General features: G+C 35.9%; 2 protein-coding genes, 1 long non-coding RNA gene and 1 pseudogene across 7 annotated transcripts; 1 reads left to right on the top strand and 3 right to left on the bottom strand.

Annotated features, from left to right (window-relative positions):
• Window positions 1-4,946: 4,946 nt before the first annotated feature.
• On the top strand, window positions 4,947-6,526 carry LOC104735891 (uncharacterized). Of its 4 annotated transcripts, none has more exons than XM_010455760.3 (5): window positions 4,990-5,145; window positions 5,562-5,679; window positions 5,761-5,813; window positions 5,953-6,150; window positions 6,352-6,526. In XM_010455760.3, exons 1-5 carry the CDS (start codon window positions 5,137-5,139, stop codon window positions 6,394-6,396), a joined length of 423 nt encoding a protein of 140 aa, XP_010454062.1. In that variant the 5' UTR covers window positions 4,990-5,136; the 3' UTR covers window positions 6,397-6,526. The 4 variants fall into 4 exon arrangements, with proteins under 4 accessions (XP_010454061.1, XP_010454062.1, XP_010454063.1 ...); XM_087480347.1 differs by lacking the exon at window positions 4,990-5,145 and adding an exon at window positions 5,182-5,352; XM_010455759.3 differs by having other exon boundaries at window positions 4,947-5,145; window positions 5,562-5,813.
• A 1,252-nt stretch (window positions 6,527-7,778) lies between these two features.
• Window positions 7,779-9,782, bottom strand: LOC104735892 (putative U-box domain-containing protein 46). The gene is made up of 2 exons (XM_010455762.3): window positions 9,299-9,782; window positions 7,779-9,097 (listed from the first exon to the last, which is right to left on the bottom strand). The coding sequence occupies exons 1-2, from the start codon at window positions 9,605-9,607 to the stop codon at window positions 8,003-8,005; spliced, it is 1,404 nt and encodes a 467-aa protein (XP_010454064.1). The 5' UTR covers window positions 9,608-9,782; the 3' UTR covers window positions 7,779-8,002.
• Window positions 9,783-11,420: 1,638 nt separating this feature from the next.
• Window positions 11,421-14,657, bottom strand: LOC147929282 (uncharacterized). The gene is made up of 3 exons (XR_015578795.1): window positions 14,380-14,657; window positions 13,566-13,715; window positions 11,421-11,855 (listed from the first exon to the last, which is right to left on the bottom strand). It is a non-coding gene; the product is annotated as an uncharacterized LOC147929282 (long non-coding RNA).
• A 997-nt stretch (window positions 14,658-15,654) lies between these two features.
• On the bottom strand, window positions 15,655-24,224 carry LOC104735893 (uncharacterized; annotated as a pseudogene). The gene is made up of 10 exons (XR_015577657.1): window positions 23,657-24,224; window positions 22,411-23,518; window positions 22,019-22,321; window positions 20,993-21,926; window positions 20,653-20,718; window positions 19,740-20,341; window positions 18,542-19,645; window positions 18,050-18,463; window positions 15,859-17,953; window positions 15,655-15,767 (listed from the first exon to the last, which is right to left on the bottom strand). The product of XR_015577657.1 is annotated as an uncharacterized LOC104735893 (transcript).
• Between the last annotated feature and the right edge of the window lie 273 nt (window positions 24,225-24,497).

Raw genomic sequence — 24,497 nt, forward strand, 5'->3', positions numbered from 1 at the left:
AAACAAAAAGATATTGCTATTTGATTTCCTATGTTGTATTTGTATTATCTGATTGTGGTGGATTCTTCTTCATCTGAAAGACCCGATTTGTAGTAATTTGCTTTTTAGAATAAGAAAAATTAAAAGAGAACGGAAGAATCTTTTCATGTTTTTGAGGAAGTCGATCTCTCACCGACGTATGAAATAGCTAGATTGATCTGACCAAAGCCTGTATAGGGCTTTAGCGTCGGCCTTGTGATTTTGTGGGTCTCAAACCTTACCAGAGAAAAACTTGTGGTCAATTCTGTTAAGAGTAAGATAAAGCACACTCAAAGTCTCAAACTATACCATTGATGCATTGACCCATCTATATTTAAATCTCCCGCTTCTGACTATTGGAATTCACACCGGCCCAGCACGAAACACAATTATTTCTTGGTTTTCATCTCCTCTATTAAAAACATTGTTTTCAAAAATAATGTTTGGATTTGTATTCTTGTATCATACAAGTTGTATGGCCCGTTTTTTCCCCTATGTTGGCCCATGATTAATTTGATCAGTACCATACTCGTTACTCGTTTTTGAAATTTTAGCTTACATGTGATGTGACTATGGGAGTAATAGTGATCGATCAACAATCAGTAACAATATATGCAAGAAAATAAAACCTTCGTTTAGTGCTCTTATACCCAGTTCGATTTCTAGATAAAAAACATGTGAAATTTTCGTTTATGATAACTCTTTCATATAACTCCCAATTCACCATATTTAGAGTTTCTTAAGTTTAATATTATTACATTTCAATATTTATAGTAGATATATTAGAAAAAAACATACTGAACCGACAAATAGATGCACACAACTGACAAATTTGTTGGTTGAGGTATAAATTGGCAGCGAAAAGGGACTTTTTAAAATGTGAACTTTGACTGTGAATCTCCCCCAAAACTCTCCCCAACTTCTTTGTCACCGTCATCGTCAAGCTTACGCCAAAGTCGCCAACCATATAATTTATGACACACAACATAAACTGACCATCTTTATATAGGAACACACATAAAGCATTAAACTACTTTTTTTTTCAAATGTAACGCTATATTCTTTTTGTTTTGATTTGTCAACAAATGTAACGCCCTATTCAATTATATTAGTATTTGGTAACTGATACAACTTTCATAAAGTTGGTTAAATTAAGATACAATTAATACTCTAGCTCACGCTTCTTGTTTCTTTCTTTTTTTTCTGTAACGCGTGCGTTTTAGTTTCAACATAAATCTATAGTTAATTTTTCGTAAAGAGTCAGTAACTCAAATGGTGGCTAATATTGTTATTTAGTAGCTACAGTTTATGGTTAAAGCTTCAACATGGATATAAAAATTAGGATTAAAACTTTTCTACTACCATTTTAACTGTGGTTGATTATGGCAGACATTTTAAAAGACAATAACTATGATTTAATTATGAAAAAAAAAAGATGACTATGCTTTTGGTCAAATGATAATGGCTTGTAGAGCAATTTTCGATATTGAAATTAATAGAAAAATAAACAAATGGATTTTGAAATAATTTTCTAATTTTCCCATTAGGAGGAAAAATAGCAGCAATAAGGTCAACGACAAAGAAAAGTCAAGACTTGTTTATTTCTGAACTCTGACCGGATATCACTCCACGAGGCCAGGCTGCTGCAATCTACAACGTCTGGTTTCAGTTTGGACCAATAAATATATTTTCAAAATTAATCAATAAATATATTTTCAATAAATATATATATTCTTAAAATTATGAATATAAAGATAAAATTAATCAGTTTAGATAATATCCAATCCAACAGCTTATAATGTTTTCGATATAATTGTTGAATATGTGTATATATATATCAAGGTCACACTCAAATGTGTTCAGAACACTGAACTGTTTCCATTCATTAATGTAGGCTCATTGATTGAACATAATGGAAAACTAAAAATGATGATAACTAGCCCTGCGACTTCGGTTTATTCAGGTAATTCGGATCGGTTTTTTCGGTTATCGGGTTATTCGGAAATTAAAAACTCTACCGAAACTAACCGGTTAATCAATAGGGTCGGTTCGGTTCGGACACGGTTTATTCGGTTCGGAGGGTCGGTTATTTCGGTTAATAACCAAATGTCAATAAAACACTGTATAGGACCAAACACAACTCAACACATCAGAAAATACAAACTGTTTCATTACATTTAACATCTCATGTGCTTATGATAGCATACAGTTCATGCTTACAAAAGACAACAAGTACAAGTGTTCATAAGTCAATCCTACTTCTCTTATACATAAAGAGACTATGGGAGACAATTTACAAAAAAAGAACACTTACAAAAGTCTCCATGAAGGTCTAATACTTAAGTCACAAAGATATTAGGAGACATTTGTTCAAAAAATAAGTCACTTGCCAAAAGTTAATACCGAGAATGAGAATTGACATTATACCAATGATCCTCTCCTATTACCAGATGGATTTGGTCTATTGTCATTTTCTACTAACACGATTCCAAAAAATAGTTAATAGTTATCAGTTTTTTTTTGCAAAAAGATATAGAGTGTGAGAGACAACTATTTAAGATCATTAGTTGGTTCTAGTCTCCTTTGTTCATCTCTACATCACGGAACTGCAGCTGCATGAGTCGCATTTTCTGTAGCTGCACAAGGAAAATGATTATCAATTAGTCAATTTGCTTGAACGTAATGAAAAATGTAAGAATTATGAGAAAATGATTACCTAAGGACTCATGAAACTGCAATTCTTCAAACATCTGAACTAAGCTGGCTAATTTCTCAGCTTGAATGGTGTTCCTTAGCCATTGTTGAGTGCAAACCAACAATTCAACCATGAAAGGTGACATAGAACTGCGATATGGGTCCAAGATGCGACCACTGGTGCTAAATGCGGATTCATAAGCAACCGACGACACTTGAACAACAAGGATATCTCTAGCTAGCTCGGATAAGACTGGAAATTTAGAACTGTTGCGCCCCCACCAAGATAAAACATCAAAGTCCAATCCCAAAGCAGATGGAGTCCTTGGCACCGGTTTCTCCAACAAGTAAATATCTAACTCACTGCTACATTCTTCATTTGTAATTTCAGCCACCATCTCATAGTATAGTGTATCCATCCTCTCATAACCATCCTCATCCGACAAATCAAACAAATCATTTGCGGATACTACAAGATCAGTTCCGACTCCAGCAGTAGTTGGTACTCCAGATTCACTTAAGCTCAACTTCATCACATACTCTGCATACAACTTCTTCATGACACCCTTGATTGATGATCTTAGATGAGTACTTTCAACACTGTCTTTTCTATATAGCTTGTCGAAGCAAAGCCCAGCAAACTGCATCTTGTTCCTGGGATCAAACACACTTGCGATGATCACAAGTGGATTCATGTTCAAGAGACCATCACAATATTTTTCAAACTTACTCCTCATCATCATCGCTTCTGTCTTTAGTAGCACATCACCGTTTGTGCTTAGATTGATCAGATTCCTCTCAATAGTCACAATCTCTTTATAGCAAAAAGTAGAGGTCACTGATTTGGTGGCTGAGAAAGACAAAGTGCAGTTGAAAAATATCTTCAAGAACTTAACTAATGAAAGACACACAACAAATCAAACACACACAACAAATCAAAGACACACGACGAATCAAAGACACAACGGATCAAGTAGTTTAACTGTTTATGGCTTAAAGAGAACAAAGATTTCGCCTTATTTTGGTTTGTTTTAAACGAGAACAACTTACAAAAGATTAAGATAGAAGAACTTACACTGGATCGATTGAGAACACGGTTGATCGAGACAAGAACACACAAGATCGAACAGAAAATCGAAGTTCTTCTCTCAGTCGCCGCAAAGACAGAGAGTTTAGATAGATTAGATTAGATTAGTAACTAATGAAATAAACCGGATTATTAGCTTAAATAGCTAGGGTTTAATTTCGGGTTTCCGTCGGTTATGCCTCTCCGAACCGAACCGATTACATAACCGAAATTCTCTTATAACCATTCCGATCAGAATGCGAAATCAAATAAAACCGAACTGAATTGTCCGAATCTCGGTTCGGTTTGGTTTGGGTTGGATTGCTAGGCCTAATGATAACCAATAAAGAACCATCACTGATCTATGTATTCAATTAAAAATTCTGTCCATCATAAGAAAAAATAAAAATAAAAATTCAGGAATTCCATGTGAAAAGGTGGGCCGACAATATAATAGTCAATCATAACGATAGTAAGAACGTAAACATAGAGTTAGATGCGTATTCATATAACATTATGATATATGCTGCTAATTCATTTTTTTTTGTTCTTCTTCTAATATAAAGTGGACACTTTTGTCAACAAAGAGGGTAGAATTTTTTTTTAATGGGTGTGTAACGTAAAAGTAAATGTGTCTCTCACTGACAAAGCCTAATTAATAAAAAGCCGTAGTCTATGTAACGCGTTTCTTTCTCCTCTTTTTACCATCTTCCGCTACACTAATCTTCGATCACTTTTGTTCGAAAACTCTGAAAAGCTTAAATCTACAGGAGTATATGGTATTGTGAAAGTTATGATTAATCTTATATATCGTCAGTTCTATTAATATATGTATCAATGAAGTTGTATTTAAATTTGGATCCCTTAAAAATCAGTAAAATGATGGTTGTAAACTAACTGTAATTATCAAATTTTATTTGTAAATTTATTATGTTTACAACTATAAATAAAATATGTAAAAACCTATTGTGTACATTGGATTTTCTTATAAAGGTGACCTAGTAAAGTGGATTGAACTGAACTAAAACTATAACACATAAAGTTTAGAAACGTAAGAACTTGAATTCAAGATCTATCCAATTGATTTTTCTCCCCAAGCAAACCAACTTAGAAGATATTCTACTCTTACAATATGTCTATATAATAAGATATTATAAAAAACAAAATTGTGTCTATCTATATCATAGTTGACTGTTTAGACTTTTTAGAGTATGGCCAATTTCTTCTTTGCCTACATACCCCACTTCTATTATAAAAGACAGTAACCTTTCTGGAGATCACTCTTTCTTATTTTGTGTGTTAGTGCGTTGAGAGATAGAAAGATAGAGATAGAGAAAGAGAAAGAGAAAGAAATCGCCATGGCTCATGTAAGTGATCTTCTTTCATCCCTTTTCCTTGTTTTTTCTGTCGTCGTCTTTAACATTCTAAAAAAATCCCCTCTCTCGTTTTATTTCTTCATCAAGATCGTCAAAACCTGCCTAACAGTGTCTTCCTCATCTCTCTCTTACTTGGAATCCACATTCATAGATACACTAAGTGCCAAACTTAGTCACGTGTTTTGCTCTTCATATAAAGTTCTTGACCCTAACATCCTTTGTTGTTTCTTGTGGTTTATTGAATCTAGAATCCATGTGGGTTCTTGATTCCCCTGATTCTTGTTCTTGATTCTCGATTCTTTGAGTATCTGAATGTTGTCAAGGGTTCTTGAGTCTTCTATATGGGTTCTTGATTAGAGATTAAGCAAAAATTTTGTACTAATAATAAATTTGGATGAAATCAACAGGGACAGGGGAGATATGATAATTACAAGAAGAAAAGTGGACAGATTCCGCGGTTTGGAGAATGGGATGAAGCAAATGAGATGCCAATAACACAATACTTTGAGAATCCAAGACAAGCTGGTCTGCTTCGTAACCATAATTACACCACCACTTCTTCTTCTTCCACTACCACTTCATCTTCATCTTCCTCTTCTTCTGCAGAAGCCCTAAAGCTTGCTTCTCACCGTCCACGTCACCACCATCCTTCAAGACAGGTTCATTCACTTAATCATCATTATTTTATCCTTCTTGATTATATAAATATAATTATACTAATATTTAATTAACTCGATAAATGTAATTATCTAAAGTCTAAAGAACGCGTTATTGTTTGGTGGTAATGACTTGCCGTAGACGGCGGGGGGGACGAGGGAGAAAAGAGGACCACAAAGGCGTGTGCGTGACGTGAGTGCACAGACAGACAAGTATTACATTGACGTCAACGGAGTCAAGCAGTTTCAAAACGACGTCGCTCCCATTTCAAAGCCACCTAAGCCAGTTGATGAAGATCTCTACAAGATTCCTCCTGAACTCATCAATTCTTCAACAAGGGTATAGTGCACTATCTCGCACATAAATTTTTCTTAATACTAGTTAAACAAAAAAAAAAGAAGATATCATGGTACAAATACAAAATGTCTTCTAAAAGATTACTTGTTATCTTATCAGAAATTTTCTATTTTATATCACTTTTTCTTTACTTTACGTTATTGCTAAAAGGAACTATTTATATATAAAATTTTGGTGTTGCAGAAGAGAAGGCCTAGCTTTTTAGCTTGTTTGGTTCCATGCGCATGAATTGAAAAAGAAGAATGAAGAGAAGGAGAAGAAGAGAAAAAAAGTAGGATCATGAATGAATAATGTAATTTGGTTTGTTTGTTTTTTTTGTTGTTGTTTAAAATTTCATTTAATATACATATATGATATATACGTGGATTGGCAGAAAAAAAAAAAAAAAAGAGAGAGCACACTAATGGTTTATAGAAAAAAGAGGCACAAAGTAACATCATAGTAGTCCTTTGTCGCTTATTGCATATCTACTTTATAAGATTTCCTCTCGTTCTTTTGTCACGTACGTACGTTCTCAACACTTTTGGTGTGTGTTATTTGTAAGAGAGTTTTAATGAGAACTAAATCTTTAATTGAAAACCCATAGATTGATTGAGTAAAAGAAAACTACACTTCCAAAAAAAACGACCTAACCCAATTTTATTCTTTTCAAGTATGCCTTACTAGTTCATCAAATTTACCAAATTCACAACAAGACATTACAGTCGATGTGTAGTCATAGTCTAACGTATATAATTACATATGTTCATGAAATAAAATCATTGTAAAAGTAACAATAAATGTACCGTAGTAAATCATTGATGGTTGTTGATCGAACTACTGTAACAATAAATATTCTTTGGGCCTAAAGGTAAAAAAGAAGATCCAAAACAAAGAAGTAACAAATCACATTACGAGTAACAAAAGTCATTGGTAGATGGCCTAACCAACCCCACTATATATTATCTCTTGAAGTCAAATATCACTTATGCCACTTTTGATTTTTGATTATCCCGTGACCCGAATTTATGAGAGAGAGCCTATCGTGTTAATCAAACTGTGGGTAAACATATTCTTTTTTAAATACTACTATAGTTTTGAATACTATAGAATGTGTTTTGTATACATACGCCTGTTGAACAACGGTGTATAATAAGAAACAAGTGATGGGTGATGTGATTGGTGAATGTGGTCTTGCTATAAAGTCATCACATTGATTTGATTCTCCATGTTACATCACCCGGCTTTTGTTTTTTCCTTTCCCAATTTTATCCCCACATTATCTTCAACCAATTACCACCGACGCCCTTGTCAAGTTTCTTAAACATGATAGGTTTAACCCCACCACAATTACTTTTTTACCAAGTAATCAATCAATCTTCTGAAACAAATGTACATTAATTATTTTTAATCATCAAATAAATTACATGTTATACATTTGTTTGTTACTTTCGGTTGATTGGATTAGAGTCGACTTAGCCATACCATACATATGAGGAGACTATGACCGGCCATATAACCCGCCGTGTATTGTTACATTCCTAAGCCAAGCCACCCATTCAGTTGACCTATATTCGACATATGTACTTTACTACCATTATAACATACACCACAAAAAGACCAAACTCTGCTTTTGTAATCCTGAATTCACGATCGTGAATCAGAGAGTCAATTAAGAGTAAGAAGAGTTAAGAAGAAAAATCAGAGAGACTATATATATACACCTTTTCCTTCTATATTTTAACTTCTACACTTTCTATGATTATTTTTGCTATCAATCTTTGGATAGGTAAGGTAAGAAGAGTTAAGTTTGCAGCAAAATTATTTACGTATTAACAAGACCTGATTCCTTCCTTCATGCCCTCTGTGGCTCTTTACCAGTAACGAATCTCTTAATCCACTGTAAAATCCCTTGTGCTTTTCTCACCGCACGAACTGATCCTTGCTTCGCAAGTTTCGTAAATGTCCCGTGTTGATTCTCCTCTTCTCCCACCACTTTCAGTCTGAACCTGTCTCTGTTTCTATCACACATGTTGAAGACGATCACTACAGCGTTCTCACCATTCAGCAAGCTACTCGGTTTCCTCAAGATACTGAACAGATCATAGATAAACCCTAGATGATCCATTTCCTCAATAGCCCCGGTGTGAGTAGAGATCAACGCCAAGAGAGATAACAACTCATCCACATTGCTTCCCGCTTTGATCTTTTTGGTTGCCGCACGAATCAGACCCGCTGAAACAACCTTTTCCTTGTTCTCTAATACAATACAGAGGTTAAAGACAGTGGAGGTAGCTTCTCTTGTAGCTAACATATCACCCTCTTCGATAAGATCAATCAGCGCCTTGACTGCTTCCGAGTTCCCAATGATGATCTTGTTAGAATCAATAGCTGAAAGTGACGATAAAGTCGCTGCAGCGTTTCTTCGTGCCTCAGCTGTCCCCTGTTTCAAACACTTTGTAAGCAAAGGGATCACGAGACTGTTCTCAGCAATTACTGTTTTATTCTTCTCAAGAATCGAGAGGTTGAACAACGCTGTGACAATATCCTCCTGAAGCTCGGGGTTCAAGTCTACTCCCTCACCCAAAGTAGAGAGCGGACTGAGCAACCTAGTGATCGAATCATTGATCCCAGCGACAAAGAAGACACGGACATTTGCAAATTTCTTGGTCTGACGGCGCAGCTCTTTGGCAGCTTCAATCTGATCCGTAACCGAGGAGGAAGAGTAAACCCGCTGAAGCAGTGCTTCGATGTCACTAGTGAACAGCTCAGTAACTATCTCATCAGAGGGACGTTTTAGCCGATCAACTTTGTTAACAAGACACCATTGCGTAATCAAGTCATTGATCAAATGGTTTGGTATCCAAAAACAGTGAGAGAGGACTTCTTTGCTTTTGGGACATGTACGTTCATGCTTTAGCCACTCTGTTATATATCTCTTTTCATACGTCTGCACACAAAAAAAAAACAAAACAAAACAAAACAAAATAACCAAAATCAACACAAACATCAGAATCTTGCATCTTGAATTCATAACTTCTCCCAAAAAGATTCGATGCATCAAAATCAAAACACATGCAAACAAAAAGAGATGAGCAAAATCGAAGCAAGAATCACAAGAAATAGAGAGGGAAAGAAGATAAAACCTGACCTGGCCAGAAGCGATGATCACAGGTTCGATCATGATCGTATTAGAGAGTGTACATATAAACTCTTTCGGCACCTTAACCGGAGAAGTATGATCATCAGATTCCGGTTTAGTCGTTTCTGCTCTCGTCCTTAGACAATTCAAGATTCTGATCGCTTTCACAACTCCAAAACAAGAAGCAGCTTCTTCATCAGTCGTCTCACCACGATCTTTGCTTTTCCTTCCTCCGTCGTTTATAATCTCCGTCAGTACCTTCTGTAACTCCCGCCTCAGTGTATCGGCGGCGTTTGCTTCCGTCGTCGAATTCGCCATCTCAGCCGCAAATTTCTCGACGAACTCAAAGCAAAAAAAAAAAAAACCCTAGAAACTTCGTGGAATTTGCAATTTACAGAGATGAATCAGTTTTTTTTTTTTTTTTTTTAGTTTTTGGAATTTTTGAGTTTTATGCATTCATTTCATTCATCTTCTTCTTGTTTTTTTGTTACTTAATTTTAATTAGACTTTGATTATGGTTTTAATTACGTATGATGCCACGTGTGTATTTAGGCTGCCACGTCATTACATCATTCTCAGCATACTTTTTTGGGAAATAGCTTTTTTAGCTAACAGACGGCTTTGATTGGTCATCGAAATTTTAAGATTCTGTGATTAATTAAAAAATTCTTAATAAGCATGCTTTGATTTTTTTACCTAATTAAGAATTCCGTGTTATGCTTGAACTGTTACTTTTAATTATTCCACTAAATAAAATTGTTTTTAGACCATTAATTTGGTAATTTATAGTGCTCACATTATTTTTTAAAACTCTAGTCTTTTCTTTTCTTGTTTTTTTATTATTATTTAAAATTGTAGTGTTTTAAAAAAAACACTGCAATTAGTGTATACTTTTTTTAAGTTGTATGCTTGTTTTGGTAATGTGAACCACTTACTCGACGCGGTTTACTATTCTGATTGGTAAACGAAAAATGGAGAAGAGCTTAATTTTTTTACTAAATAGGGACATGTTCACACTATAGATTATAGTGATTAACACTTACCCATACATTGCTGTCTGGCACCATATAATACATATTTCCTCTCGTCTCATATTTCAAACATGTTCATCACTATCGATATATCGAAAATATAAGTTTATACTTTTATATATCTATTTTACGGATACTAGAATGTCGGCCCGTGCGTTGCCGCACAGGAAAGTAAAAAACTTGAAATGACTAACATTATTAATTTTACATTTTGAGTGGAAATTTTATGGTAATCCTTTAATTGAATAGTATAAAAGTCAGAAACAATGACTAAGATGAATCAACTAAATTAATTAAATAAAAAATTTGTTGCATATATAAAATCAATTCAATGATAATAAAAAAATAATGTTAAACATATCTGAATCAAGGCTTCTTGAATCATACTCAGATAATCAATTTTGAAAGATATTAACATAAAACAAAATTTAAATCATTGTTTTATCAAAATTTACAAAAAATAATAAGAGAAACACGTAGAAAGAGTTCATAGCTGCAAGTCTCCAATGTTTGCCAAAAAACAAACAAAAAAAAACTGCAAGTCTACAACCAACCAAATTGACTAAAAATATATATCTATGAAAAATTAGAAATCAAAATCAATTGCATAAATTAATACTTGGAAGATATGATCGATGTGGGTATCTTCTTATAATTAAAAGAGGAGTAAGTTTTTTAAAATGTTTGAAATGTTGGCTTTATTTACAGTAATTGCCACTTAGTTATGCAAAAGGGAAAACATTTATCGAAATTGAAAGGAGCAAATTACTTTCGTTTGAAATATTAAGCCAAATTACATGTTTACCTCTCAATCTTTCCTGGCATTTAGCAAATTTGTGATTGATTGCCCACTAAACCCATTAATCTATAAGAATAATAAGTAGAAGTTTGTGTGACCAACACAGTCGGATAAAATGTCTAACCTACAATTTGAAGCCGTGGGGCAATGGTGAATAGAGGGGTGGGGGCTACACCCCAACTAAGGATGTATAAACAAAGAATGATGTAAATGAAGATTCTCAGCCATTGAAGATGAAATATCATTTGGTATGTGTTGATGCGATAAACAACAAATAAATTGATTTGGAAATGAAACGAGATTTGGGCAGACTTTCAGTTTAAATTAATAAAAAAAAACAATGAAGAACAGCGAACTGAATTTTTGTATTGAATATATTTCTTGTACTTGATCAAGGTTTCATGTCCTTCCTCAATCTAAGTTCCCCTATTTAAACACAAAACAATATCCTAAATATTTCTCCGAAGATCTTGGTTCGTGATTCCGCAGTCTCGCAATTGACTCGACGCGCCTCCAAAACAGATCATTTTCCTGGGCTCATAACGGACCCGATAATGATCATTACAACCGAATTTTATTGGGCTTCTCATATGGGCCTGCCTACCGTCGAAACCCAACCCCAACAGTATGGCAAATGGAGAATGAAAACTTTTGAAATCGAAGAGGCAATTGGTTTATTAGCCTAAGAAGAAAGTAGGAGCGTGTGTAAACAACAAAGTCGGATAAAAAGGCTAACCTGCAATGAGTTTTGAAACCGTGGGTCAATGGTGGCTGCACCCTAATTAAAATATATAACAAAAAATGACGTATATGATGAATCACAAGCATTGAAGATGAGGAAATCTTTGGTATGGTTAATAGAGAATGACATCTTTTAAAATCAAAGAGGCATTTTGTTTGTTGGTATAAGGTTTTAAACATACAAAAAATACTATGAATAAACAGCACCTTTGATTAGAATAAAATGATTCCACACTTTCCCCATAGGCTGGCTATATAAACCATCTGAAGTGGACCAAAACTAAACCATAGATTAAGGTTGTGAATGGAGACATCATAAAAGCTTTTTTGGAAGATGTTTTTGTGAAACTCGGGTAAAGTCACAATTCATGTAAAAAAATATTAATTTGCGTTTTTCAAAAAAAAAAGTAATTCACAGTTTTATCTAATATTTTTTGCCTTGGACCGTCTTTATAATCAACAATGCCTTTTATCCAACGGATTTGAAACTGCAACAGTACTACAATGTTTTTTTAATAATTTTAATACAGATATATGTTCTCTCTCTTTTATTTTGTGGCAAAACAAATTTACAAAAAAATAATCTTCTTCTCTTCTTTCTCTATTAAATTATAAAAAATTAAAAAAATAAAAAACCAAAATGTTAATAACTTATGAATAATATTATTAATTGGGTACAAAAATATTTACATAAGAAGCTAAATTTTAATTTAAATAAAATTTGGGTATTTATGGTTCTAAATATTTTTTTAATTAACACAAAAGATATAGAAGTTTGCAGTTATATTAATTATTTATATTTTTACTAATCTACTCGTACAAATATTATAGTAACAATATATATATATATATATATAAGTTTGTTATGAACCACAATTATTCTTTTCACCAATGAAAAATTGTTTTGTACTGCTAATTCGGTATAAACCGCACTTATCCCGTAAATATATTTATCTCCGCATGAACCACAGTTGAACCGTACTGTACTATCAATTTTTTGTCACGCACAATCAAATACACCGTTACCATTCGGACCTAAATCGATGTAGTTGTTCATCTGATGTTGTGACTTGCGACGATGATGTAACATATCTAAAAGTTCTTTTATTTTTGAAATTATTTGTTAGCAGATTAGAAGCAACATTTCACTCTCGTCCCATTGATTTAGAAATTAAAAAATTCAAAATGGAATAGTTTTTTTTTTTGATCAAAAATTGAAGAGTTAAGTACATAATAGTAGAAAACAATTGTTTTGTTTTGAGATAAAAACATATAGCCATATAATCAGAACATTCATTGAGATGATGTAAAGAAAAACTAAAGAAACATATTCCTCAGCGTCTTGCCTTTCCTTCTCATCGCCGTTTGTATGTTCTAAAAAACTTGTTTTATATTATATTGATAGCTAACCTAAATCATTAAATTCAAATGGCCTTGCTTCACAATTAAAGTAATATATTTCACTTTTTCTTTCATTATCGTCACTTCACCTCGTCATAATTGATTATGCTCCACACATCATTCTTAAAAAAGAAAAAATCTAATAGTAACGTCAATACCTTGTCAAAACAGCGCTATATTTTAATGGAAAAAATTGGTGACTAAAAGAATTGAAAACCTAAGATTTACACTCTAAACAAAATAGTAGACGTATCAATGTGCACAAGAGATATGTAGGTTTTTTAATTCAGGAAAAAATACTAACCAACGTTCTGATATGATGCAAGCTCAGAGGGGTTCAGAATGAAGATCAAATGCTTTTTAAGCTATTGAATAAGAAAGTTGGCCTTCGTAAGCCCAGCGATCAGAATAGGCAATAGTGGCGAGAGGAACATCAACATACGGTGTGATTGACCTGAAACAGAATTTCAATCTGTTAGCAAATTCTGTTTTAACCCATTATAAAGAGTGAAATCATTTAAAACACAACTTCCTAGCGTGATGTAAGAAAAAAAAAATCTTATTTAATGTCTCCATCATGACACAGTAATTTTGCCCCCTTCTAGTATATCCTACTTCTAAAAAGCTATCATACCTTTTCAACTTCTCTAATCAGGAGTAAATAACTAAACCACAACATAAACACAAACAGAGAACTCAAGTAAACCCAAAAGGGATAACAAAAACCAAACTTTCCGTTTCCCATACTGTTGCAGAAGTAAATCAAACAAAAGATACGATAATGAGAGATGGTGAGACAGTGGATAAATCTCACATCGTAATTAATAACCTTTTACTATGAACAATCCGAAGTATGTACAACCCAATTCTCACGTTTTTTCAAAGTTTAAAGAAAAAAATCTTTCTTCATTATAACATAATTTTTCATATGAAAATTTAGGCGATATTTATAATCCACATGGCTTAATATCTAATTATCATGTGGTTACATAACTTTCCTAATTTATGAATCAACAAAAATTAAAGGTGAGAAATATGAAGTTTCTCAGGAGGAATAACGAAATTTTAAAATGCTACTAGACAAAACGGAATAAAATCAAAACTGTGAAAATGTGTGCCTTGTGAGAATAAAGAATCGCAACCAAAACCGACTGCGTGTCGCTAGTGAGAAGTGAGTCTACGACGAGGTTGTGACAAAAGGAATCACAATTCACGAAAACTAATACAACTTTCAGAAGAGGGAACAACACCACTTTTTGTTTCATGGTTGTTTACGTTTAGGTATATAAATCAGTATGAAGAGGCATAATTAAAGGTGGTGAAAAATGAGAATAAAAAGAGGCGATGCTTCACATAAGACGTGAACAAAAGGTTGCAATTGAAAGACACATCTTTTGGTTTAGTAGAAAGAGGTGATGCTTCACATAAACGTGAACAAAAGGTTGCGATTGAAAGACACATTCTTGGTTTAGTGACTTTTAGCAAACATAAAAAATCACAGCCGCTGGATAAAGATAAAGACAAACCTCAATCGTTAGATTAGAAAGATGACAAAAAAATGAGTTTGCTATTATATATAGATAGAATAGTCTACTTGTTTTGAGTTGTTTTGGATTGTTGCTCATCAAAAAAAAGTAAACCACACGATTTACATTTCTTGTGGTTTTAGTTTGAGTATACGAAAAATGAGCAACATTTTGGAGTATGTTACTTTTTTTTTTTTCGCCAAGTATTGAATTAAAAAATGCCTTCAATTTTTTAAGAAATTGAGCAATGTTGTGGACTGGCCTATATAGTTCTCAACAAGTGTTGTTCGTTTATCCCAACCAAATGATAAGCTTTGTTGAACACGATTTAGACGATTAATTAAAATATACGAAAAGAAATATTATGACAAAAGTCAAATGAGTTCTGAGTTCATTTATAAAAGAAGAAAAAAGAGAGTCAAATGAGTTCTGGCTTGAGAGGGAATAAAAATGGATGGGAGGGATCAAGGTGTGTGCCGTTTCATGAATATGACACTGAACAGCTGAGCATTTAGAAGGATACAAGAGATAACATCCACACGACTTGCTGGTTTTGCGGGAGTCTCCATTAATTGTGTGTGACTCACATTTACAGGTCGGTGTTTCTATATGCCTATATATATGTCATGATTATGCTACTTTTTTGGTCCCAATTTTCAACTAGCATGCATCACTCTTTGTGCTATTTACCCTTTTAAGTTTAACGGTCGACAAAAAACGAAACGTATATGTATAATATTTTTTAAGCTAATCGATAAAGATCTTCTACTTTGTATACTTGAAGCCAAGAGAGAAAAGGGAGACAAATTGTTAAAATGATGCATATATCAGAGAGTGTGAGACATCAAAACTAGGATCTGGATCCAATGACGTGAACTTTTGATTTTGAATATATCAGTGATCATGTGATGCATCTCTGGGCGCACTTCGTTCTCAGTGAACATCTTCATCCACTGTAAAATATCTTGTGCTTGTAAAGACTAGAGAGTAAGAGAGTAAGAGAGTAAGAGGCTCTTGTTTTATTTCTAAGAAAGAGTAAAATAGAGAGAACAAGAGCATGAGTCAGCTGACCTCAAAGAGGTGTGAGTGAGGTCAAAAACCAACATCATCACCTAGGCAAGACTACATCTCATCGGTTTCTTCCTCCTCGTCTCACCATCATCAGTTCATCATTGATCTCTTTCTTCAGCTTCATTGTTTTTTTCCATGTTTCTGTCCATACAGTCTTCGTCTTCAGTTTCTTCTCCGTCAAGAGTACGATGACGAACCTCCAAAAGTTGTACACCATAGGCTTTCACGTTCCAGAATTTTGCATAGACCACGAAGTCAAACAAAAGCTCGCTGACAGTGGCTTCAGGAAATCTTGGTTTAGAGAGAAAGAACCTTCAAATATATACAGACCATTTGGCCTCTCTGTAAATCCACGTAGATCTGGTACATAGGGACGGGTTGATCCATATGGAACAATAAAGCCATTCTGTTTACCCCTGACGTTACAAGTCACCGAAGAGTCCTCCCTCCAATAATCACCATCATCCTTCACATCTTCATAATTCGGATGGCAGCCAGTAGTTGACAGCAACATGCAAGCTTTATATCTCAAAAATGAAGGAAGACGCCTTGGAGTCAAGTTGATAGTTAAGGAGTGCAAAGTAGATTGGTGAGTGAAGTGTGCAGGAACTTCTTCACCGGGTAAGAGGGCATATCTGCAAGCTGATGTCTGGATGAGCTTTCTCGCATCCGGATTCAGACTGATGCAGTTAACGAAGTTTAAACAAATCTCTGGGTTTGGAAAGGGGCCGTCTATTTTCTTCAAGGATATGCAGTCTTCTGCCTTAAGAGAATAAAGGGTACCCGGAAGCTGTGGAAGTGTTACGAGTTTTGTACAGTCGCTGATATCAAGCTCCATTATTCTGGAGAGATGTGTGATGCAATTTGGAAGAGTCTTGTACCTATTGCAACTGAAATTTAATAGAAGAGGAGATGTAAAAGCCTTCATGGGTAGACATATCGGTATAATCTTATGAGCATGGAAGTCTGACTTTAAAGACCAATGCGTCACGACGATCTTTGCACTAAAACAGTCAGCATCGCCATCTTCATCATCGTAATTATCACAATATTCACCATCACCATGACTATCACCGTCATCTTCATCCTCACCATCCTCTCTACCATCAATATCCTCATTATCCTTACTATCATCATTATCATCCCCGTCAACGTCATAGAAACTCAAATCAAAACTAAACCAGCGAGCATTTTTATGCTCACCATCGTAATTATCACAATCCTCAACATCACCATGACCATGAATATTAGTATCACAATCCTCACCATGACCATGACCATGACCATTAGTATCACCGTCAACTGCTTCATCTTCATCCTCACCATTCTCATTATCCTTTCCATCATCATCATCCCCATCATCGTGATAAAGAATCGAACCAAAACTCAAACCAAGTACTTCAAGATTCTCTAACTTCGAAATGTTTGGAGATATCAAGTTCAGTTTCTTGCATCTATGCATCAGAAGTTTACGCAGATGAATTAGATTCCCAATCCATGGAGGAATCTCCTATATCCCTGTCTTGCTCAACTCCAACTCCACAATGCTGTCAGGAACATATGGGAACTCCTTGAGATTTCTACACCCTAACATATTCAAGCTATGAAGACAAGACCAAAAGCTGATTGATGATGAAGGAAATTCCTCTATAGCCGTACTTCTCAGATTGATGTTGGTAGGAAACGCCTCTAGCTTTTTACATCCATGCAAATCCCAGTACGGCAATTTGTGAAGGTTCCCAACAGAGGAGGGGAGTCTCACCAATTCCGAGCAGTTGCGGAGATTAAACTCCTTTAGATTAACTAACCTACCGATAGAAGACGGGAGTTCCTCCAAACTTGCGCAATCCAAAAGACTAAAAAATTGGAGACTTGTGGCATTGCCGATAGAGAAAGGGAGCTCCTTTAAAAGGCAACAACCGCCAAGGTTCAATCTCGTAAGCTTAGTGGCATTACCTATAGAGGTGGTGAGCTCTAGCAAACTTTCGCAGCCAAATATATTTAGTTCCTCGAGATTAGTGACTTTTGAGAGATCAGGAATCTCTTTCAGATTCTTGGAATGTCTCAAATCCATCCGCTTAAGATGTTGGAGCAGCTACAGATTAAAAAAAAAAGAAAGCAAAAAAGGTAAATTTTAGAGAAATGACTAATCGCGCTTCACACAATAGAACAAAATATGCCAACTGCTTACTTTGATTCCCTCCCAAAGCTTCTCAAGTTTGCTTCGACGCATTGTAAGTTCGATAAGAAACTTGCCGGAGAACTTAGAAGGCCAAACTCTCAATGGACAGCAATCCCAATGTAATAATCTGAGTTTGTCGGGTAGACAGTTGAGACCTTCGGGTAAGCATAAGCTACTAGAGTGGACGCTTTCGGGTAAGCATAAGGTACTAACGTAGCCTTCAGGTAAGCATAAGCTACCACAGCCGACGCTCTCGGGTAACAATAAGCTACTAACGTAGCCAATTTCGGGGTAGCTTGACCTATTAGAGCTGATTACTAAAAGCTGGAGATTATTCATCTTGTCGAAAGCCTTTTCACTTATTTTGACTTCTTGTTCTATATCTGGAGGATGGAATATGATGCCTAGAACAGTTCCAGAACCCTAATTCAAAAGGAAAAAAAATCTCAGCCCTAAAAACCCAAGGAAACAGCAGAGTGCAGGTGTAAAAAGAATACTTACAATATTTTCATCAAGTAAATCACAAATCTCTGCGGAATTCATCAAGAACTGTCGTTTTCCAGGCTCGTCAACAGATTGTTGATAGACAATTTCTATACCCATTTGTTGCAGTAAACGAGGCATCTGCAAGTAGTGTCCATATTCTGTAGTAGAGATGAGAGATTTATGAGCTAAGATTTGAATGCCAAGGTTGACTTCCAAACCACTGTTTGCAAGCCATCTTTTACAGTAATCCACCTTGAAACCAACAAAGAAAAATATACAGAAAAAGAGTTTTATCTTTATTGTTTAAGACGTCGTAACTAAATCTTAAAGATGATTCAATTTCTCCGTCAAGGCTAGACCTGAGCCTTGGTAGTGCGTCTATCCACTCGTCCATGGACATTCCTCGTAGATACGATCCCATAACGCTTAGGCCTAGCGGTAGTTCACCTGCAAGTTCAATAACTTCCCAAGCAAGCTCTTCAAAACCATCATATGGGGACTTCTGACCAAAAGCATATAGGCTGAAGATTTGAAGAGCCTCATATCCTGTTGGAAGTTTTATCTCGTAAATATGACTGATCCCGTGTGCCTTGAAGAGTTTTCTATCTTCGGTTATAATGATAATCCTACTTCCATTGCCAAACCATCCAGGCTGGTTTGCCAGTGCATTTTAGTTGCCATAAGCTATCTACTCCATCAAGAACAACCAATACTTTTTTATCTCCCAGCTTTTCTTGAGCCACTCGTAAGTGAGAAACCTCAATATCCCTTTGGCTGAAAATTTGAGACAAGAACTGTTTCTGCAAACCCAACTTTAATGGATAGTCCTCATAACAAGGCCTCCCATAGCTTCCTTTGATATTCTCAATAAACGCGCTGAATTTAAAACCACCAGAGATGGTGTTATATAAAACTCTGGCAGTAGTCGTCTTACCAATCCCAGCAGGACCCACTATCCCTATTATCCTCACTTCATCTGATTGTAGGCTCAACAACGATTTTATCTCCGTGATACGAGATCCTAAGCCAATGAAGTCATCAAAATCTCTTGATGGTGTAAAATCCAAAGCACCCATAACATCTGAGGCAATTTTGTTGATAAAATCAGCTTCATTGTACCTAACAAAAACAGAGGCCTCCATTTAAAACCAGAATCATAAAAGAAAAGCTACAACAAAAATATGCAACTGAAAGTAAAAAAAAGTGAACGAACCAGTTGCAGGAGTGATAACCAGCTATACTCGCCGCATCCTTCAAAGCTTGCTTCCATGCCTGCTTCAACTTTTCTGGCTTTCCCACACAAGTTTCGTCAAAGGCCTTTCCAAAATGTCCCGTCTGATTCCTGACATCAGATGGATCCACTTCGTAGAAAATGGGCATCACTGTTTGTTGCTTATTTTCCCTGCACTTCATGATTTCCACTAACTCATCCAAACACCAGCTTGAAGAAGCGTAGTTACGCGAGAGCAAAACAATCGCAACCCTTGATCCTTGGATCGCTAGTCTGAGCTCAGCACCGATAGACTGGCCTCGCTTTATCTCATTATTAATGAAGAGTGTGATTCCCTTGCTGCTGAGCTCTTTCATAATGTGACTAAGAAAGGCTCTGCGGACGTCTCTTCCACAGAAGCTCGGGAATACTTGGTATATCCAATTACGAGACAGAGATGAAGAAGAAGAAGCCATAAATAAAGAGCACGATGAAATAATTAACAATGTCTTTAACAAGCAATGCAAAGAAATAAATAAACAAGGAGACTTTGTATTGGACACATAAGTAAGGCATAACACACATATAAGAGTAACTAGATAAGACTAAAGTAAAGGTTGACTTACAAGGAGAGAGATAGATGCTTCGTTTCTCCAAGAAAATCAACGATGTTGACACATATAGATTTGTCTCCCTTCATCAATTACTACTTATTAAAAATTGCTCCTTACCTTTTCTTTATATTCTCACAATAGACGTATTAAACATACTTCCAGTCCCTACCTTCATCTAATTCTGAGAGCAGGAGGATCTCCTGTTGTTCGCCAATTTGAGGGAGCAACTCAAATCTTCTTGAGATTTCTAAGCGACTGTACAAACTACTAAAAAAAGGTATCCAAAAACAGTGAGAGAGAACTTCTTTGCTTTTGGGACATGTACGTTCATGCTTTAGCCACTCTGTGATATATCTCTTTTCATACGTCTGCACAAAACAGAAAAAACCAAAAAACAACACAAACAACAGAATCTTGCATCTTGAATCATAACTTCTCCAAAAAAATCAAAATCAAAGCACATGCAAACGAGATGAGCAAAATCGAAGCAAGAATCATAAGAAACAGAGAGAGGGAAAAAGATAAGACCTGGCCAGAAGCGATGATCACAGGTTTGATCATGATCGTATTGGAGAGTATACATATAAACTCTTTGGCACTTTAACCGGAGAAGTATTATCATCAGATTCCGGTTTATTTGACTCTGCTCTCTTCCTTAGAATAATTCAGGATTCTAATCGCGTCATCGATCGCTTTCACAACTCCAAAACAAGCATGTTCATCACTATCGTCATAATCATGCCATTCTTCCCCAATCTTCATCGAACCAAATGAAATTATTCTCTATATCACTGGAGATTGTTCCTGATGAATTCAGAAAAGGCAGCTTGCAGTGACGTGTGATACAATCTGGAATGGTGTCAATATAATTGTTCCTGAAATAAAATGGTTGAGGAAGATCAGGGTTATGGATGTTTCTCATCTCCATCACCAGATTATGACAGAACTGAGAGCTCTGGAAGATCTCTACAGGGAAGCTCTCAACGTTTTTGCACCCTAAGAAATCTAGTGTTTCGATATGTTCCAGCCTAGAAATCCCAGAAGAGATGCTTCTTAGCTTCATGCAGCTATTCATCAATAGTTTATTGAGCCGAAAGATTTTTTCGATCCACAAAGGGACTTCTTCGATATCTGTCCTGCTCAAATCCAACCATTCTATAGTGTCTGGAAGACATGGAAATGTCTTAAGGTTCTTGCAGCCTGACATGTCCAATGCTGCCAGACATGGCCAAGAAGCGACTGTTGTGGGAACTTCCTCTATTGCAGTTTCTGAGAGAGAGAGAAATCCAATCTTCGAAGATATTTCTGGAAAACTCTCCAATCGTGAGCATCTATCGAGGTTAAGGATGCTAAGGGATTCCAAGTCCATATTGCAGGGGAAAATTTCTAGTTTTGAGCAATACTTCATGTCAAGAACAACCAATTTATTAAGGTTCTTGATTGAGGAAGGTAGCATCACCAAACTTCGGCAATAACTGAGACAGAGTTCCTCGATGTTTACGGCTTTTGAAAGATCTGGAATCTCCTTTAGATTCTCAGACATACTTAAATCCATATGCTTTAGACTTCTAAGAGGCTAAAACAAACCCACATGAAACAAAGAAAGAAAAACAATCAGATGATTATGTTATGCGAATTGAGAAAGGAGAGCTTTCAGAATTAACTTACTTGTGTTCCTTCCCACAGCTTCTCGAGTTGGCTCTCTCTCATATTGATCACAACAAGAAACTCTGGACGAAAACTCAGAGGCATTGATGTCATGGGGAATGCATCCCAATGCAGCAGCCTAAGTTTACGGGGTAAATAATCCACGCCTCGAGGTAAATGTAGCTCGGTTTGATTTTTACTCGAAAAGGACTTGTAGAATCTTAAAAACAACAGATTATGCATCCCACAAAAAGCTCTTTCATTAAGAAACCAATCATTGATCTTAGATATGTCCAAAGATATGCCCAAAACAGCTCCAGTACCCTGAAACACACAAATATCAATTGAAAGTAACGTTTATGTGAAATTGTAGTGAACTTAAAAATGAAAGTAACGTAGCAAAATTGACTTACAGTGTTATCAACAAGTACATCATATATCTCTGAAGCATCCACTAAGAATTGACGTTTTCCAGGCTCGTCAATGGATTGTTCGCAAACAACTTCTCGACCCAATTGTTCTAGCAAATTGTGCATCGTTATGGTACGATTGCATCTCGATATGTGTATGAGAGACCTATTGGTAAGGACTTCAAGCCCAAAGTTGACATCCAAGCCAGAACTTGCAAGTATTTGCTTCACATAATCAACGTTCTCTCCATTGAATAAACACGCAATATGAAGGAATATAGCCTTATCCTTCTCGTGTAAACCATCATAACCGAATCTTAAAACATTTCTAATATCCTCATTAAGACTGGTTCTGAGTCGAGGCAATGCTAATATTTGCTCATCTTTGCTCATCCCTCGCAGAGAGGACCCCAAAACCTTCAGAGCTAGGGGAAGATAGCCAGCAAGCTTTGTTATTTCAGTAGCAAGCTCCATACAACCATCTGGTGCCGAGCTATCTCCAAATGCAGATTGGCAGAAAATCTGAAGAGATTCACTTCTTGATGGAAAACCCAACTCGTATATGAAATTGATCCCATGCGCTCTGAAAAGCTGTTTGTTTTCCGTGGTCACGATGATCCTACTTCCAGAACCAAACCACTGAGATTGTTTCACTAAGGCATCAAGTTGTTCTAATTTATCAACATCATCAAGAACAACAAGAACTTTCAGATCCTGCAATCTTTCCTTTACCAAACCTAAGTCTTGTATCTTCATATGCTTATGATCAATAACTTCAGACAGAAACTGTTCTTGCAAACCCAATTTGAAGCCATAGCCATCAAGTTCCGATCTCTTAGTACTTCCCTTAACATTCTCCATAAAAATAGTGTGTTGGAAGTTTTTAGAGAGCCGGTTGAATAAAGCTCTGGCAACTGTTGTCTTTCCAATACCTGCAGGACCCCAAATCCCCACCATTTTCACTTCAGTTGATTCCAGACATAACAGAGAATCCATCTCTCTCATATGAGCGTCGATTCCAATTAAATTTTCGGAATCTTGTGATGGTGTAGAATTCAATTCATTTGAAATGGTCATAGCAATCTTGTCAATCATATCTGCTTCATTGTCCCTATCAAGAAGAAAAGATTGATTCCACAAAATCAGCACAGGCACATCAATAACATAATGAGAGCCAAGAATGCAATTTATTCATGTGAATCTGTTTCTTTTTTGTATATTATCACTAAAGAAAATCAGAACAACTAACCAATTTTGAGAAGACTCGCCGGCTATATTAGCCACATAGACCAAAGCTTCTCTCCATTTCTGCTTCACTTCCTCATCTGGCTGTCCTTCACATGCTTCCTTAAACGCATTTCCAAAATCTCCCCTTAGTTTCCTCACATCAGATGGATCCACCTCGTAGAAAACAGGCATGACCTTCTGGCTAACTTTCTTTATCTCCACCAACTCATTCAAACACCAGCTTGAAGATGCATAGGTTCGCGACAGCACTACAACTGCGATCCTAGATTCCCTTATAGCTTGTACGAGCTCAGAACTGATGATTTGGCTTCTCTTGATATCATTGTCTATGAACGTACGGATTCCCTTACGCTGGAACTCCTTGAGCAGGTGGCTGAGAAAGGTTCTGCGGACTTCTTTGCCGCTGAAGCTTGGGAACACATGGTGCCTCCAATGGCAAGACTGCAGTGACAATGATGAAGAAACTGCCATGGGAGAAGTGCGGAAACGGTATAAGCTTATAATCCTTGTTTGTTTTATTTGGAAAGGTAAGTTACCACATATCTCGAGAGATTGATACGTCTTTCATCTTTGAGTGGCTGGCTTGTCCTCTTCGAATTTGGGTCAACACTAGAGAAACGCGTTCATATGGTTGACTTTTTGCCTCATATTTGCTTTGTACCGACATAAGAGTTGTAATTTCAGTTTAGAAGTAGTGGAATCACGAAAACCTTTTTGCCAGAAGTACTTTAAAAGAGGCTCATACCTCTCTTCAGGTTGAGGAGATGAGTTCGACACTTCAACCAAAATCTTCCGGTTGTCACTTTTGAAACATGTTTTATGTTCAGGATCAGTAAGTTATT

Source organism: Camelina sativa, chromosome 13, assembly GCF_030686135.1.
Source record: "Camelina sativa cultivar CO46 ecotype springtype chromosome 13, ASM3068613v1".
Taxonomy (NCBI): Eukaryota; Viridiplantae; Streptophyta; class Magnoliopsida; order Brassicales; family Brassicaceae; genus Camelina; species Camelina sativa.